Source organism: Natator depressus, chromosome 13, assembly GCF_965152275.1.
Source record: "Natator depressus isolate rNatDep1 chromosome 13, rNatDep2.hap1, whole genome shotgun sequence".
In the NCBI taxonomy this organism is placed as follows: Eukaryota; Metazoa; Chordata; order Testudines; family Cheloniidae; genus Natator; species Natator depressus.
This window is the reverse complement of record NC_134246.1, coordinates 6563677-6583214: the sequence shown is the minus strand read 5'-3', so window position 1 is coordinate 6583214 and position 19538 is coordinate 6563677. Positions and strand designations below refer to the sequence as shown.

General features: G+C 41.6%; 1 protein-coding gene across 2 annotated transcripts in view; it reads right to left on the bottom strand.

Moving 5' to 3' along the window:
- NKAIN4 (sodium/potassium transporting ATPase interacting 4) overlaps positions 1-19538 on the bottom strand; it is an 85586-nt gene that overhangs the window by 7826 nt on the left and 58222 nt on the right. For both annotated transcript variants that reach the window (XM_074969624.1, XM_074969623.1), the window contains exons 4-5: positions 18262-18459; positions 3501-3561 (exon numbers count right to left, since the gene is read on the bottom strand). In XM_074969624.1, coding sequence (XP_074825725.1) covers positions 3501-3561; positions 18262-18459 — 259 coding nt within the window. The remainder of the gene's footprint in view (positions 1-3500; positions 3562-18261; positions 18460-19538) is intronic.

Genomic DNA, 19538 nt, shown 5'->3' with positions numbered 1-19538 from the left:
CTTATTTATGTACTTGGGACCTAATACAGACTGGATAATTCTGCTTATAAAGACCACTCAACCTAGACCTCTTGGGAAAGGAAACCGTTCAGTGTGTGAACTCCAGCTACTGCAGAATTTTCAAACATGGGGGTAGGGAACCCCTGAGGCACCCCTGCCCACTTCAAATCATCATCACGTTGTGTCACAGCGTATCAGCCATGAGTGGACAAAGCAGACCGTGGCCATTCAGAAATGTGCTAACAGAAAGACTCTGAGTGATGGTAAGGGAGTGGATGTCTGCATGAAAGCAGGGAGCAAGCAATACTTCTGAAGGTTGTCTCCCCAAGGGCAATTTGCTTGCTTGTAGGAAAACAAGACAGCGATAGCAGCAACTGGTTTATTATAAACCACCCCAGTGCCCCTGAACTTGGTGGTTTTCAGTTTTCTTCAATCTGATTTTTTTTAAATCCATAAAAATATCTAAAATGCTTCCTTTCCCCAATGTTCAGATAATGACAATGGAACTAGTCAAGGGACTTTTTACGAAATAATTTCCCCACAGCCCACTATCAGAGTTTTCCAAATGATCTGATTGGGAGAATCTCTCAGGGTTCTTCTAAAATTAATCATATTTTTAGACTATGTGGCTCCAACAATATATTTAAAGATTAAGGTTAGGATTTTCAAAGGAACCTATGGGAGTTAAATTTCAGTGGGGCTTGGGTGTCTAACTCTCTTGGGCTCCTTTGACAAGTCTACCTACGACATTTTGTAGATGTTCAACTTAAGAAAGATTCTCATAGAGAATGCCGGACTGGATCAGACATGCTCCACCCAGGCCAAGTATCTGATCTCCTACAGCGACTATAATACCAAGTAGCGTAGGAAGTTACAGAATATTCTCTCCATAGGGAAAGTTTCTTCTTAAACCCCATCAGTTAGAATGTGGTTTACGCCTTGAAGTAAGAAAGTTTATGTCCCTTCCAAACATATTTTTAAAAAATATAACTCTGGATATTCTCATTAACCATATAACCATTCAATTTTTCTTTCCTGAAGGTGGCACTTTTAAGCTTCAGTTACATATTTTAAAGGTTGTTGGTAATTTTATTAAATATTTTGTACACACACAACCTAAAATAGAAAGAGAAGCATGAAAAATATTACGAATATATTTAAAAATATTTAGAAATTGAACTTCCCAGCAACTATCAAAATCTTTGTTCTGACAGACAGCAGGACACTGCTGTTGTGACATTGGAATGACTAGAATATAGGTAAAATTTTCAAAAGCACATAAGCGACATAGGACCCTAATCCCAATGACTTTCAATGATACTTAGGCTCTTAGGGCCAGATTTTAAAGGAATTCAGATGCCTAACTCTCAAGGATTCCAAAATACCTTTAAAAATCTGGCATCTACCTGCCTAAGTCACTTTTGAAAAATAAGATTTAGGCACTCAAGTCAGTTAGGTGCTTTTCAAAATGTTTCCTGATAACTTCAAAAATAATAATTGGCCAAGATTTTCGAAAGTGACTAGTGGTTTTGGTTGCCTCTGTTTTTGGGTGTCCAACACCAGAGATATTAAAGAGGCCTGTTTTTCTGCAAATGCCTATCGCCCGCTCCCTGAAGATAAGTTTTCTCAAGTTTGGCATCTAACAACTGAGGCACCCAAAATCCTAATCACTTTATAAAACCCTGATCATAATTCACTGGTGCTACCACCCATAGATTATGGTGCATTAGCACATCTAAAACACTCTTGCCCACAATCCAGTGTTAGTGAATCCCATTGCTGTGTTTTCTCATGAAAATCACGTTAGCACTGGCCTCCTGATTAATGTTTCTCAGCACTCATAATTACTTCATGCTGCACATCAAAGGAACATTTAAAAGAAACCACAAATGGAAGAGAAAATTAAAACGCAGCTCAAATTTGTTCAGGTCACTGGAAGGATCTAATGCTGTGACTGCAAAATATTGATGGTGTGTCATTGTTAATTATTCAAGCTGGCATTTCAGCTCTGAGCCTGAGAAACTGGGATGGAGCGGAATTTTAAAAATTCTGAAATTAGCAGCAGTACGTTTCTAAATCATTCATTCTACTTGTAATGGCTTCTGGTGATGAAACCATTGTATTTAAACAATGTTTTAAAAAATAATATTAAAAGTAACATTGACTTTAAAGCCCCTTGGGCAATACATACAGATGACATTCTTGGTGAGAGAGGGGAAAAGATGATGGAGCAAACCTTGTTTTCTCATTACTTATAATACAGGCCGTTGTTAAACAGCTAGCCTAGCTCTAAGCAAGTAATCAGTAAAGGCACTGTGGTCGAGACAGCCAAGCAGGAAGCAAGAGAGAAATAGAGAGGGCAAGCCAGACTAGTAGTATATTTCATTAAACTCATTTGAAATAAACTTTCTCACTTACCTTCTAACATCTAATTCAAACCCATTATTTTTCAGCAAACACCCTTGGCAGCGAATCTTTCTAGGATAAAGCTTCTCACATTAATGTAAAGGGCTAGAAGCCTCAAAGAAGTAACAGTGGTATATAAAGCCTTTGGGTCAGCTCCTCAGTTGAAGTAAATGGGTGTAGGTCCATTGACTTGAACAGAATTATGCTGACTCACACCAGCTGAGGATCTGTCCCTTAGATGCAACCCAAAGAAACATGCTTCTAAAGAGAACATCCCATTCTGCTACTTAGAATCTATGGACCCAATCTTTGTGCACCTAAAATCATGGGGTTCAATGGGAGTTTTGGAAATGCAGGAAAAGGCTACATGTAGGTGGGTAAATCCAGCTGACCTTATAATCAAAGTGGCTTTCCTTTGGCTCTTTGCTTTCCTTTGGCACTGTAAAATTGAACCCTAAGTACCTAAGAGAATTGCAGATCAAGCAGAAGGAGAATTAGTTCATTCATCTTCTCTACAATCCAGGTACAGGACCACCTCTGTTTTGCAAGTTAAATGCTCAGTTCAGGTATTTGTAAATATTCTTGCCCTCTATTTTATCCTAAGCTTATATCATGAAGTGCACAGGGCATGGCCTTCTTGCTCAGTTGAACATATTGGACCTGATTCTCCATTCACTTACACCAAGTTTACACTGTTGATACTCCACAAATCTCAGTGGCATTACTCCTGATCAACACCAGTGTAAAAGGAGAATCAGCTCCCTTGTTTCTGTCTCTAATACCCAAACATGATCAGTGGACAAAGCCAAACCTTTGTGCTAAAAGAATCAGAGAAGAGGACTATGGGAGTTCAAGACAGAGGAGAGGATCTCACGGTAAATTGTCCTTGTCAGGCAGATGTTGTAGTGATGCCATTTATGTGGTGAGATGGAAAGACTGATAAGAAAATGTCACCTCACTTCCCCTGACTTTCCTCTCCCTCATTCACTGGCTGATGGCCTAGAGCACTAGCTCACCGGACAACATCCTTGAGAGAGAGAGAGAGTGTTTTTTTACAAAAACGGTTGCCCAGGAATCTGTTGATGAATACTTACAGCTGTCCTCTTCTTCTGTAAAAACACTGACAACGTAACAGGCATAGACAAAGCCCACCAGCTGGAAAACAGAGAGAAGAAATCACTCAGCACTTTTACAGCCAGACTTCAGCAGTCACCACTGAAATGGTGAAACCAAGTAAAATTTGCTGTAAGGTATGCAGTGCAGGAGTCAGACTATGGTGGCATATTTCTCCCTAAATTCTTGCCAAAAATCCCAGAGCAGCAGGATACTTCTGCTAACATAATCAGTACTGTAATAACATAGCAATGTTGCCATTTAAACTGTAATCACCAAGCTTCAGAGTTAACACCTGACTGAGATGAGTCATTCACACCTTATGTACACACCACTCCAAGAGCTATTGTTTCAGGTTGCCTGTTTGCAGATAGCACTGCTTTAGGTCACATTTAGAAGGTTTTCTTCCCCATAAGGACTGGAAACATTTCTTTTTGATGAGGATGCCTGAGAAGTACTGGTACCATGTGCCAGACAGTATCCACTTCATACAACCCCTTCTACAGTAGCAGTCAAATAGACACACGGAAGAATACCAATTTCACTAGTGAACAGGATGCAAGGGGAGGAGAACTCATTAGCTAAATCATCCTGTAGACATGGTCAACTCTTTAGGGGGTAAGTTAAGAGATAACTACCTCGGTATTATCCATCAAGAGAATGGGACCAAGTTCTGTTTTGCTTTGTAGGTAGACGAGATGGACAATTAGTTTTGAAATTAGCCATAAATGTGGGAATACTTTGGCTGTTTAATGTAGTGACACTGAACTCTCTTAGACTTGGAAATGGAGAAATGATTGGAAGCAACAGTGAGGACACTTCAGGCAAGATGCAGAGTCAGAATCCATGTCCATACAAGAGAGTAAGAAGAAACCCCACACCTCTTAAAGCCCTGCTGGGGCTCCCAGATCTTGGGTCCAGGTGCACAGCAGAATTTGGGGCTGTTTACTCCCTCCCAGAAGCAGGTTGGGTGGGAAATAGGCAGGATCTTGACTCCACCTCCTTTACTCACCGGCCAGAGGAGCTGAACCAGTGGTGGTGTGTCATAATTCACGGGGTAGTGTAGGCCAGCTTTAAATTACTATCTCCTGTGAGGAAGTGGGGAAGGAAGAGTGACTCAGTGGGGTGTCTCTGGGGTCACAATGCCTCCTGGAGCTGCTCCTGTCTTGGTGCACTTTACACATTGCTCATTGCCCAGAGTCAGGCCTAAAGTAAGAAAACAGACTTGAAATTTCAAAACTAAAGTGGACCATCACCTCAGAACCTCAAAACAATTTAAAAAAAACCCCAAACAGAGGCTCACCACTTTGGGGACAGTTCCCAGAAGCTCTAAAATGTGCCAGACCCTGTTGTCCTCATGTTCAGCGGCAACAAAATACCCAGCTTGAGTAAGGAAGGAAGAATCTGGCCTTAACAGAATGATCCTGGTTCAGCAGATTTGTATTTTGCTCTGCTTTCTGTTGATCAAATATCTCCTCCGTACCTAGCATTATGTCCTTACATAACACTCCAGTTAGCAAGATCTTGGTTGACACTAACCACATTATTAAAGTTATTGTGAGCCACAATTATTTGTTTTCCACCATGAACTCAATGCTCTTTAACAAGAGTTAGAATGTGGCAAATGATGGCTCAGTCCAAGGGAAGACAGAATGATGCATGAGAGGACTCAGAAAGTGGAATTCATTCATTTTTAATATGACAGAAAAATACATCACACCAGAAAACAAAGGCAGAATAATGAGATCTCTATTGAGGGATTATAAGACTTGCTTGTGTGCTGCAGCTCTCTGAAGACAAGAAACACCTTAGCTGGAGGAAACTAAGTAATTTTTACAGCACCACCAAACCTTCTACTTCTTTTAAACTTCCTTTTAAAAGTTAAATGCAACAACAGAATCATCAGTTTGCTCTCCTGAGCCGTGACTCGTTCCATGGGGGTACAGTCCAGCACTGCCGTGATGGAGAGACAGCTCTCATCACTCATTTTCCTGCTGTGTAGTTTCCAAGAGAGGGCTACTTTACCCCTTAGTCTCCATTAACTACAGTTTACTTTACTCAGAAAAGAAGCCAATCAGTGGCAATGGCAATCACAAAACCACACCACATACAAAGCTAATTATGCCTGGGGAGCTTTTAGAGAGTTACCTGTTTAACAGGGGGAAAAAGACACATATCTTTTTTCATTTTGGGGGTGCTCGTTTTGTTTTACTTGTTTAAATTTGCGTTTGTTGAGGGAGAGGAATGTACCTGGAACTGACCATGGTGCTGAATAAAGGCAGCAAGCCATAATCCTTTATTATATTAGGCAATATATATGGCTATTAGATAAGGGACAAATAAAAGCTATTTGTGGGACTACACTCCAAATCACTTATGAGCATTTCTCCATGCAAGATTCTCCCATTGGTCCCTCTAGTGCGTCACTGGTCCATGCTCTTCAAGTTTTGGGTGACTGCAGTCAGAGTGCTGGCACCATCCTATGGATAGGATCTCTTGGTCAATCCCTAGAACGGAGAACTCATGTGTGATAAGGTGCAGATCCTCCTTTGTTACCTCTCCTCAAAGGTCCAAAGATCATTTACCTCTTCTCAGGCTGTGAATTATCCAGGAGCTAAGATTCTAAAGTATCTAAGCAAAGCAAATATTTATAAGTAAATTAAGAGATCATCAGATTAAAGATAAATACTTTGAAGACACATATTTAGATTCATTGAAATAGCTACTTTTACAAAAAATATGATGCTCTTATCCTTAGCATGCTGTGTCTGTTAATTTCTCGTGTCTTCCCTCTTTCATTCCAGCATCTCTGATCTCCAGTCCTAGGTATTAGTGACCTACAGTCTGTTGTCCACTGAGGATCTAAAGAGAACTGGAATGATAGGAAGTAGGGCCAGTTAATGTCAGGATGACAAAGTGTCCCACCGTTTTCTAGTTTGCACCAACATCCATTGTTCGCTTGATCCGTGAGCCTTAAAGCTGAACATCACAATACAATTGGGCAAGGACAGATATTTAAAATTTAATCACTGTGACAGAGATAAGCATCTTTGATGCAAATTTTTATAACTTCCTGTGTCTTTGAAATGATGGTAAGAACCTGGAGACTTATATTTATTAATTTCTTAGTATGTTAGAGGTGAGGTTGGACTCTTGGGCTCTTACAGCAGCGAGCCAGGATCCCTGGGTTCTATTCCTAGGTGTAACATTGACTCACTGTGTGGCTGTGGACAATCACAGTTGGTGTAAGTTTATCAGTCTGTAAAATGTACATAATAAATAAGTCACGTATGTCACATGATTACCTGGAGTCAAATGAAAATCATCGATTTCACATGAGTGATGTGAGACTTGACTAATAGATATATGATGCACTTTGAAATCCTATAATAAGAGGTACATATGGGGCATTATTATGTAGGACCTGATTTTTCAAAGCACAAAATGTCTAGGACTTCATGCAAAAGTGTGTGAGCATTTCTAATCTGCACATGCTATTACCATCTCTGTGGATATTTCTACACATGAAGCTAGGGGTACAATCCCATATCACACAGATATGTTCATGCTAGCTGTTATTGAGCTAGTGTGCTAAAAATATGGTGTAGCCACAACTGCACGGGCAGTGGCAAGCAGCAGCTTGGGCTAGCTATGCTGAGGACACACCCTGGGGGTTCAGGCATGTTTGTACCCAGGGTCGCTAGTCCATATCATCACTTACTGTGTACCATGACTACACTACTATTTTTAGTGTGTTAGCTCAGTGAGAGCTAACACGAGTATATCTATGTGAACTGGGAATCACACCTCCACTTCGTATTGTATGCATGTGTGCGAAAATTTTACCTTTGCTACATGTCTATCTGGCTGTTTGCATACACAGAACTCTGATGTGTGTGCATTCACGTAATTCCAGGTTCAGATTCAGAGTACAAATACACACCCACCCATACAGGGCCTGACCTCAGTGGGCTTTGAAAATCCTGCCTTTAATATTTTATAGGGATCAGTGTAAAATAATAATGATAAAGCCAACTCACTGGACATTCACTAAAACATCCAGGAATGGGTATTGCATATCTAATGCTTATCCTGATTCACAGGAGATTCCGGGTAGGTCTTCTTGAATCCTCATACATTGCCATCATAGAATCATAGGACTGGAAGGGTCCTCGAGAGGTCATCTAGTCCAGGCCCCTGCACTCAAGGCTGGACTAAGTATTATCTAGATCATCCCTGACAGGTGTTTGTCTAACCTGATCTTAAAAATCCCCAGTGATGAAGATTCCACAACCTCCCTAGGTAATTTATTCCAGTGCTTAAATACTCTGACAGGAAGTTTTGCCCAATATCCAACCTAAACTTCTCTTGCTGCAATTTAAGCCCATTGCTTCTTGTCCTATCCTCAGAGGTTACGAAGAACAATTTTTCTCCCTCCTCCTTGTAACAACCTTTTATGTACTTGAAAACTGTTATGTCCCCCCTCAGTCTTCTCTTGTCATGGTCTTGTCCAACTGTGAATTTTGGATTAACAGTTATGCCAAACTTGATTCCTAATGGTGTGTATACTCCATATAATACACAGGTAAACCTGATCTAAAGTTGTTACTTCTGTCATCTATGTCAGAGAGGTCCAAAACAGAATTAAGAATGAGGATGAATTATCCTGCACCATAAAGGTAGAATTCACATAAATGCTTAATATCAGTCATGCCACTAGGGCCAACCAGTTAAACCTCCTAAAAACTTGTTCCACAATTAAGAGGTATTGAGCTAGCAATAAGGGCTGCTAGGAAGTTTTCTTTGCAAAGAAATTTACCTCCCCCCTCCCACTAAAACACCCCTTCTCCATATAGAAGGCAAAAACAAATAAAACAGTGGACAAAGTGAACTTTACCAGATCTCCTAATTCCAAATCCTTGGAAGCGTTAGTTATCTTTCTATTTCTGGTTTCCACTCTACTTTGTTTCAACATAGCCTGCTTTGTGTTTCAAATTTACTCTGCTTTGACCTTATAACGCACGACTTTGTGGCATGGATTTCATCAATTATAAATTACTGTTTATTCAATTACTTGTTTCCGTTTTCTCTAAAAAGGTTACATTAGCCTCCCAGCTCAGCCGGAAGGGGGAAGTTTCTGGAGCGGGGGGAGGAGGGACATACAATATAAATGTGTATTGCATTTTTATGTTGCCTGAACTAAGCTATAATTAAACCTATCACTTTGGGGATAAAGTGAACTCCTGGGATCTACACTATGTCTTGCCTCATGCATGAATTATGAATGAAACAAAGCCAATAGAGATGAAATAAAAATTGCCATCACCAAGTCTGCTTTCAGTGAGAGAGAGTCCGCTTGAGCGTGGGCTGAGTTAACTCCAGAAGGCTCAAAGCTTTTAAAGTGGATTCACTGCTAATTCGGCAAAGAGTCCTGTGCCACCTTTGCCGCTTTTACAGATCCAGACTAACACGGCTACCCCTGCGATCATTGCTAATTGTTTCTTCACTGAACTTGAGAATTAGGGGATGGGTTTATTCCATTTCACATTAATGAATATAAATCCTTCGAAAGAATTAAAATCTTAGTGTGACAAACAGCCCTGTTTTTAATAATGTGATTAACTAGACTGCCAGGGGTTCATATTCTTTTAAGATACCCAGGCTTTTGGCTGTTAGGAGGAACATCACTGTAATTCTGGGATTTCCAAATCAGTAGAAAGGCGTTTGTGTGGCACTCTGAACAAAGCCTAAAGACACCAGAGCTCACCTCATGGCTCTTTACAATGTTGGGTGAAATAAGCAGGATGGGAGGGAATTCAGCGGGCAAGCCTCTGCATCAGGAGACCTACCATGGTTAGCAGTCATTCATTTACATCACACAAGCCTCAAGAGAGAGGTCAAAGATTATGGCTGTATTTCACTCCTGTGTAGGATGCTAGCTGAAGGCTCACCTGCCACTTAGGTCTCACTTCAGCCCAGTCTATCACAAGCCCTACAGTCACATTAGACTGTGACAGAGAAAGAGATGAAAGATTACACTCTCCCATTAGACATTGTTCCTTGCCCTTCAGGGTACATTCTTCAATCTGAAAACCAAGGAAAGCAGTGGATTAAACACCACTGAAGCCACCTCAAAACGAACACGGGAGAAAGAAAGAAAGAAAGAAAGAAAGGCGGCCCGCTGGATGGTAACAATAATGGAAAGGGGCACTTCTGCGAGAACACATTCCATGGAGCAGCTTTGCACACAAAGCCCCACCATGTACTTTTGATGCTAGAGAAATTCAAGGAGAGTGAGACTCCTCGGTGAATAGGCACCAGGACAAAAGGACAGAGGGAAGGGTTTGTATGTTTCTTTGGTGCAGAATAGAAAAATGGTTCAGTTGTTGTGAAACATGTAAAGGCTCTAACAAAAACATCCTCCAGCTACAACTGGAATAGATCTGATTGGCTGAAATTTAATTTTTGCCTCAGCAGGGAGGGGAGGGAGAGGCAAGAAGAGAATTTACACAGTTTTGATCTATTAGCTTCTTTTATAGCATCATCCATCAAGGTGTTTGCCTGCATGAGAAAATGTTTCAAGGTTGATGTATACAGGGAAATCTCAAGAGCAGACTCAGGACAGAGGGAGAAAGAAATATGAAAATAATCAAGAATCAATGGTGATTTTAGTGGCACATGAGAGACTGTGCCTTTAATGGGGTTAGGCCGAACTCCCCACCAGTTGTAACAGCTTTTGGGGTAAGCTAATTATTTATGCTAAAATTTAGTACCTCACTTGTTTCCATATAGATTAAGCAATTGAGTTCCAGGAGACCTTGAATTTATTATTATTAATTATCTGTATTTGCATAGCACCTACGAGTCCTAGTCATTGACCAGGACCCCATTGTGCTAGGCGTCATACACAAAGATGTCTAGAGAGGATGCAATCACAGAATCTTATTCTCCACTTGCACCAGTTTTACAATGGTGTAACTTAAATGGAGCAACTCCTGATTTATACCAATGTAAGTGAGAAGAGCATCAGACCCAAGGTCTCTGGGGGATGGTTCCTCTCACAATGCTTCCACTCAGCAAGCTCATTCAAAAGAAGCTGGGCATTCATCCCTCCTCTCCCATCTGATTGGCAGCTGCAGAAGTGTGAGAGGAGTGAGGCAAGGATTCATTATGGCCTCAAGAATGACAGGATGATAGAAAGCTTTCAGGCTCCACACTTCAGATTGGAACCAGGTGAGGCAGAAGAGCCCCATTCTCACCACCTATAAAACCTAAAGGAAGCAAACAGTAAAAAGCATCCCAGATGGCCAAGTAGCAAAGGATTGAAAGTAGTTTTCTTCATAAAATTCATAGGGGGTGATCTCCATTTAGTAACTTCTTCCCATCACGTGCTGTGTCACAGCCCCATTTACCTTTATTAATACAACATCTGTTTGACTGATAAATAAAAGACAATGGGTCATATAGTGCTCTTAATTTCTCTGGTATAATCTGGATTCACACTAGTGTAACCGAGAGCAGAACCTAGACCCGTGTTCCTTCCCCAAAATGGTTACAATTTGAACATGTTGGGAATTTTCCTTCTAAATTATTTTTGATGAAAAATGCATTTTCTGCAAAATAAAATTTTTTTTTTTGCAAAAATTAAGATTTTGCTAAAATTTTCAAATGTCCTCCAGGAAAATCAAAACAAAATATTTTGTTTCAGGTCAGTTCAAAATACTTGGGTTTGCTGACGCTGACACACAACATTTAGTTTTGAGTAGGTTCAACATTAAACTGCATTTTCCTATTGTAGTGCCTTGTCTCACACGAGTTGTAATTTAGATGCCTGATGCCCCCATTCTCTTATGGGCCAGGCTCCCTGGCTGGACTACATGTTCTATGATGCTACACAATTGCCCCTTTGACCAAGCGGCGTGGTGCATCACGGGAGTCACATGGCCCCAGTTGTATCATAAGAGATATAGTCCAGCCATGGTAAAATGGAATGACTTGAAATGAAACATTTTGAGTCAGTTCAGCAAAGCAAAACTAAATGGTTCAGTCTGGGAACACTGACATTTTTAATTTTGACCAAAAAGGCACGAACAAAACATTTTGCCATTTACAAACCGAAAATTTTCATTCTGTGAAAAATTTTAGTATTTCAACTTTGTGTCCTATTTGGGAATGAAAACAAATTTCCCATGGGACAGAAATTCCAATTTTCTCTCAACTCTAAACACAGCCTACGGAAGACAAGATGTTAACATACCATAGATACAAACACAGTAAAAGGAGAGGCTACAATGAGATGACCTGCTTGCTTTGGCTGGTGATGCACACTTTCTTAAGAAATACAAAGTATTGTTTTGGTTTCAGATACTATTATTTTGAACTTTGTAAGCCTCACAGTTGATGCGTATTTATTGAGGAGAAACTTGGAGGAGGAGGAGAAGGTGGAAGCATGACAGATGGGCTCAAACAGAAAGTGTTCCTATCCAGCTAAGCCTAGTCAGCTGGATAGGAGCTTTTTAGGGCTAGCTTCAGGGGAGAAAGAGAGAAGCTGCAATTCAGGCTAGGAAGCTCTGAGGACAGAAGTACTACTTCTGTTGCTTTGTGCTTTTAAACACTTCTGCTCTTTGGCATTTAATTCTTTAAGTTGCATGAAGGGGACATGCCCAGAGAGCAAGAGCGCTTTGGGGGTGCTTTTCGGTTTTACAAGAACCGTATACCAATAAAATCCAAGGGGTTGTTTTTGCTTAAGCTGGGCCTCTAGTTGGGGGTTAGCCTAGATAACCCTTGTGTTCCTTTCTAACGCTATGTTTCTAATGCAATTCCTCTCCAGCTTCACAGTCCCCAGCCATGCTGCAGATGATTTGCAGCCCTAAATGGGTGGTTGATTTTGTGACTCTGCAGGATACCCACTCTGCGACTGTCACCAAGCAGAGACTACAAAACTCAGTTCAACTATGACCCAAACTGAAATTCAAACCCAACGTCTGCAGCGGTATAAGGTTAATACAGTAACCCAATGTGATTCCCAGCCCTCAACCTTTGCCAGTCTCAGAAAGGGTTTTGAATCCTCTTTGCCCCAGTGAGATACTGATCATTCTTAGGCCTTTGCAAGTTACCCCGGGGTGGGGGGGAAGAGTCAGTGTTGTAAAATGACACTAAGCTATTGCTCTAAGTCCACCAAGAATGCTCTTGTTCTTTAGCCTCTGCTGCTGTTTCCCCAGATAACCTCAGTACCAGCTTCCTCCAAGGCATGCAAGTATCCAATTAAGCCTTTTATTAGGAACACATGTCATAGCCAGGTGGGTTCAATCAGCCAGTCAAACAGCCTGGGAAACAACAGGCTGCAGAGCAGAAGGAATGATGCACCTCGGTTGTCCCACGCATCCACTTCTTTCATTGTGAAAGTCTGTTATCAAAGACAAATGGATGGAGCAGGGACCCCCAACCTAATCCTGTAGAGGTTATAAGACAAGCTTATTTTATACACAGTGTGCAATTTGCTTTGAGTGATGCCAGTATTGCCGAAACACAAGTAGGAGATCATTAAGGTAGGCTTGGCAATAGACTAAGGCCTAAGCAAGGCTGTCACCAGTCCTGGGCTGCTGATGGGTGCCTCCTACTATACGAGCACTGAAAAATCCACAGGCCGTCCCCATCTTCCTAAGTACAGGTCTTTGTGATACCAATTGAGTTAAATAGCCCACCTGTGTTTGAAGGGGATGGGGCTCTTGGTTCCCACTCTCCTAGTCCCTTTTTTATATGCTCAGATTCTGTAATCCTCTAAGGGGTAGAGGGTAGTGGCACCAACTGCCTGATGGCTCTCTTTGGGGCTTGCCAATCCTATCCGACCTGGCCAGTGTACGAGGTTTATTGTCTCCTGATAGGCATGGGGAGGAGAGGAGAGGGGGATGGTAAATGACCCTCCTGAGAGTGACTCCCCTGAAGGCTTCCCAGAGTCTCCCTTGGGAGCAAGGCAGACACCATCTGCTCTCTCCCAAAGCTGCCCAGCAACTGCTAGGAACTTCCTGCTTCCTAGCCCTTATTCCACCCTGATATGATTGACAGGGCCAGCGTTGCCAACAGATGCTCCTCCTCCTTCGTGGGTGTGCGGTTGATACACCCCATCACAGAGGCCTAGCAGTTAAGAGTTTGTTAGCATAAGACTTAGCATAAGTAAGTGACCTAGGGTTATAATCTTTAGCAATAAGAGCATTTTCATAGACAACTGAAAGGAACAAAATAATGCAGGCTTAATGGAATTTTAGGGGGTTTTTTTTTGAGTAACATGTACCCTTGCAGCTATCTACCTTGACACACTGGAAATACTGATCAAAATACTGATGCAAATAGCGATGTCAACATTCAGAATCCCAGTTAAGGTTCCTGGATAGCCACATTTGGAGAGAGGACTGAGATCAAATTAAATATGGTCATGCATATGCTGATGTGTAAAAAAAGGGTATAAAAACCAATGCATGGATGCTGACCAGTGGTTCATCAGAATGAAGTAGTAAGCAACAGCCACCACTGTCATTACCACTTAGGGTGACGTGCTTACTGATCAATTCTGTCTTTGTTTTCATCAGTCCATGATGTTCTGAATACATCCACTTTGTGGATTGCTCTATTCTTTATACCCATTTATTTGCTCAGTATTTTTCACTTGTGGATGAGCATGGTTCTTGATTAAAATGTTTGGTTGGATACACAGGGAGACCTAATCTCAAATTCAACCCGAATAAAATTTTCTTAAGTAGCCATTTGAGTAGTGAACCTGTTATTTGTAAAAGTAGTAACTCAAATTTATCATAGACTACAAGGAGCAGGAGGAAAGACAAGGGAGGGTAGAATGCCCAATGAAGCTGGAAAACTAGATCAAGCCTCACCCCACCCCCCTTTGCAAAGTTCTGCCCTAGGGGCATGAACTATTCAAAGCTACATTCAAACCCTCCCTTTCATTCTTGCTTATGACAAGAGCAGCAGAGCACGGAGTTTCTGCTAAGTCCCCATCACTTTTCTCCATGAGACAGAAGTACTGTAGGTTTCATTTCTAGCTTGAGAGTGAGTTGAGCATGTTTGCCCACTCACAAATATGGGTTGGGGGAGGTAGGAGGAAGAGGGGAAGGCATTAATTTCTCGATCCTTCTTGAGTTTCCGGAAAGCTCTTGCTGGCTGGAGAAAAAGGGATTGTGATCAGATATCCAAAGCGACAACCAACAGAGTTTGATTTCCTGACCTTTTTTTGCTCTCAGGATGCAATTATTATCAGCGAAAATGTAACACATGCCAACAGCAAAACATGTCTTGACTTGCTTTTCACTGTAACATCTGCTGTCAACCTTTGCTTTGCCATTTTCTTGGGAACCTTCCAAGCTGTCATTTTGAATGAAAGCAGCGGACAGGCAGGCTGAAAATTCTCTCTGTTAGGAGACATTTCCAGCCTCCATCCCATGCCATGGACCTTTGGAAAAAGCCCATCCCTCCCCGCTGCCATATGGACAGATCAAAATTAGGCCAGGTATTTAAAACAGAAAATGAACCTCCAACTGCTGCCTGGCAAGCTGGGGAGTTGTACTGTGGACATTTGCTAAATTGGAAAACAAAGCAAATTTTCTTTGCAGATAAGTAGGATAAAAATTATTTCCGCTTCATTTTTTGATGGGGTTGGTATGGGCAGGCAGCACACTGACAGTAAATGAACTAACCTGCCTATGTCAGTATACAGTCACTGCTTAAGAGGTATGCTTCCATTAAGCATCTCTCTCCACTATGTCCCTTCACAATGTCCTTTGTTCTGGTGTATTTCAGTGGGTTGGTTGGGATTAAAGGTATAGCCCCACTTTTCTGTCACATAATCCAGTATTGGTTCTGTCATGATAGTATCTACGCCCTTTTCACTTTCAAGAGACATGGCTTCAAATCCTGACTGAATGACATTTGAAAAGGAGTCTGATGGATTCTTAAATTAGGCCCTAACAGATATTTGTGCAGATCAAGAAACAATCACAACTGTCAGTCTTTGGCGTGGATGCTGACCTCATTCACTCCGGATAAAGTTAGAAGCAACTCTATTAACATCATGGAGTTCGCCCAGCAGAATTTGCCACAAATGAGATCAGAGTCAGGTCTTTGATGGTTCCCCCCCCCAACAGAGGCCCGGGATTGGAAGAGCTGGGTGACACAGTCAGGAACATAGTGCATTAGCAGAGCCATTCAGGAACGCTTCTATGGCATTCACTCAGCCTGGGTGAAATTCATCCCGAGTAAAGATGGGGTTTATGAAGAGCAGCTACACAGGGGATTTGACCTTTTTATCCTGTGAGCAGGGCTCAGGGCAGCTCCACAGCTGCTATTACAGCCCACTTGTTTGCATGGAACATTTTTTTTTTTCATAATAAGGTCAAATTTAATGAGGGGGGATGTTTTCTGGGATGAATCAACCTTCCCTCAGGGGGAGCACACAGCAATGTTACTGTGCCTCAGTGCTCCTGAGGAATAATTATCTCTGGAGGATTGGACACGTGGTCACGTCTTATTTGTTAACAAGATATCAATTTCATAACACTGAAGCTGAAACAGATAATTTTAAAGCTGCTGAACAAAACCCACAAACACAGGAGAGGAGGCTTTGCATCCCTCACCCCACTGCTTTGAGGTACTGAGCATTCAATTTCTCATAGATGCCTGACAGACAAGGAGGGAACGAGGTCAGAGCCTTTGCTGCATCTCCCCGGTCTTCGGGAGACATGATCAATAATACAAAAAAAAATATTTACTGTCTGTCTGCAGCATTGAGGCCCGCAAAGCATTCTGGGAGGGACAGCAGCCTATAATAAAATCTGCCTGAAAATGAGATAAAGAGAATAGCAAAACTATTTGCAAAGATCAAAGAGTTTGGTCCTCAGAGACTAAACAGGGAAAGGACTAGCAGTAGTTGGCTATTTTCAGGCAGGGCCTGATTGAAATAATGAAAAGCCCTTTAAGGTTTCCTTTCTGCTCTGTCTGCAAGGGAAATCTGTCTAATGTCCAGTAAGATTACATAAGCACTTAAGGGACCCCAGGAGATATAGGCCTGGCGCTTTAACATTCCACCTTTGCTACAGGAAAGGTATGTCCCTTTTACAGAAACTCACCATATACACATCAGGAAATCCCTAGCAGGAACTGTAGGGACTTCTGTACATACACGTACTTGAGCTTGTATCCCAGTTTCAGGGCCCAGGATGCACAAAAGTAGGATAGGAATCCTCTATGGTTTACATCCTGAGGAGGGAATGGGGGAAACAACTTATAAATATTTGCCCCAAACCCATTAATTTCTTGCCCAGCCTCAATCAATTTCCTCTCTCCATCTGGCAAGCTGAGAACACTCACTCTGAACCCATGCTGCCTTACGCATTTACAAATCACTATATGAAATTGCAGTGCTCTGTAAAAAAAAGTTAAGAAGTATCAGGATAGCCAGCTCAGAGGCAGGGGTTGTAACCCTGCCTGCTGTGTTCTGTTGCAGCAATCTATCTTGGGGCCTCATGCCTAAGTTATCAGGATCCTATAAAACCAGAGCCAATCCTAAGCATAACATAGGTCCAGGTCCTGCCATTTGTTGACTGAGCCCTTCCCCTTAAGTCTGCCCACTGGGAGGACTTTGATGTTTCTTTAGTCAGCCAGAGGGAATGCTATTAAGTGAGGTATGACACTTCTACTCTCTCAAGGGTTCAACATTCAGCCTCCAGAGCACACCTATCATTGGTTAGCTTGGAAAACAATGAACTAAGAAACAAAGCTTTGGTTTTCTTTATGGCAGTGCTGGGAACTACCATGAGAACACTAGGCAGTAAAACATCCACGAGTAACATTCAGACTAACAGTCCTTCATAAAAAGGCCATATTCTCTTGAAATATGCACTGTGTTCCAGCACGCATGCGGTAACATTTCTCACATCCTCCTTTCTCATGCATACAAGCCAATGTCAGGTGCAGTCAAACCTGTCATTTGAAGCCCCCCAATGGGATAAAGCACAGTTCCCAGCTGCAGTAGAACCTGTATGTATTTAAAGCCACTAAACTAAAAAAGCAAAGCAGATTAAAAGGATGTGATGCAACTACAAAATGCGTGAGCACCAGTGGAAATAAAGACGATAATGGACCTTTTGTTTCAATTAATTTCACATGCAAATGAGAAACAATTAATTAATGGGGAACATTAAGGACAACACATTCCTGCAGTATATTTTAAAAATGCCTGTGAAAGACTCCAGTGACGCAATGTTTGATGGAAACTTAATACAAATCACTGGTGTCAGTAGGAATAAAACATGCCGCTTTCTGGATCTATCAAAAGTTGTTTTGTTTTCTGAAGGAGGATATGATCTTCAAAGGGAAACACAGATCTCCCCTCCCCAAATCCTTTCTGTCAGCTCACACACACACACACACACACACACACACACACACCCCTCAAATATCACTACCGGCTATTGGAAATACAAAAAGCTAGGTCTCTTTCCTTACCAAAATGTGTTTCCCTTCCCCAGTCATTGATTTGTTATTGTAGAGGTACGTGGCTTGTTATGGTAAGTGCTAGGCTGCTGGTGTCGATTTCTATTTTTAAAAAATGTCTTGTAGATATTTAAGAGAGAACACGGAGTTAAAAAACAACCATTCCCTTTCTGCTACCTACTAACATTCTACTTGGATGGTTTTACTCTTTGTTGGAGACCAGATCCGCTAGGAAGTACTCACCGCTACCAGAATTTGGACCGAGCTGTGCATGACCTCAATGTACCGATACTCTAGAGCACAACCAATCACAGAGATGTAAGAATGGCTGTCCAATCCCTTTATGCCAGCCATGGAAGCCTCCTTCCTTACGCAGCCAGGGCCATTTTCACTCCACCATGACTGATGCTGGGAGATATTAAAGGTCAAAAGTTCGCTGTCCTGGGGAGAAAAAAAAAGATGCAAAAAAAAATCTTCATTTACAGAGGAATTAACTCATTAGTCCCATTTAGGGGGGAAGACTTGCAAAAATGCTTAGTGTTGCCTTAAAAATTGGCCATTAAAAAAAAAACCTAACCATTAAAGTCAATGGGAGCCTTCCTAGGCGAGTGCTGACAGCTTCTGAAAAAACTCACCTTCAGTGAGCGCTAAGAGGATCAAAAGGTGTTTAGAAGCATTTTTCAAAACAAGCTGATAAATCATTATGAACTGGATTGAGGCCTGCCAATGGGACACAATGCTGCAACATTGTGCCAATCAGTCCCACCTTAACATGGTGATGTCTAGATGCAGTCATGAGCATGAGGTAGCTTCAACACACCATATTGCAAGGCCACAACAGAAAGACACTTTATAGGCACCTAGACCAGTTTGGGGACTCAAGACCATGTGGCTAGTGGTGCCTGGAGGAGAAAAGAGCTGTCAAGAAATTCAGAATATCTGCAAATATCAGGATAGAGGCAACACACTAAATTTGCAAGTTATCTTAGATTCATATAAATATAATATGTCAAAACATGATGGGTTCTTGGAGTAGGTTATAAACTTTCAGAGCAAGGCATCCTGGAGATTTTTTTCATACTTAATATACCACTGCACTGTTTATTCTAATCTCTCTAATTATACTTCATTATTGACTATTACAGATGTGGTTGCATTAGGAACAAGAACATTCTCAACACATTTTCTCAACACAGAGCTGGTGCACCTTCATTGCACCTGGACCAGAAATGAGCTCTCTTAAAAGTTCCATCCACATTAGGAAATTGATCCATTGTTAAATATTATTGTCAACAACAAGTCCCAAGAACACTTTCTGGAATGGCGCTGGAAGTGGTTCATCTTGTCTGCAGTGGTTTACACGAATACCAAATTATGGTGACTTTGTCTACTGCACACAACATCTATACTTTGCTAAGAACTCTGACAGTAGTCAGAGACAGCAGCCATTTTGTTCCCAGAGTTGCTGCAGCTTGTCATGGACACACAAGGACACACTCCTCTCTTATGGAGACAGACTC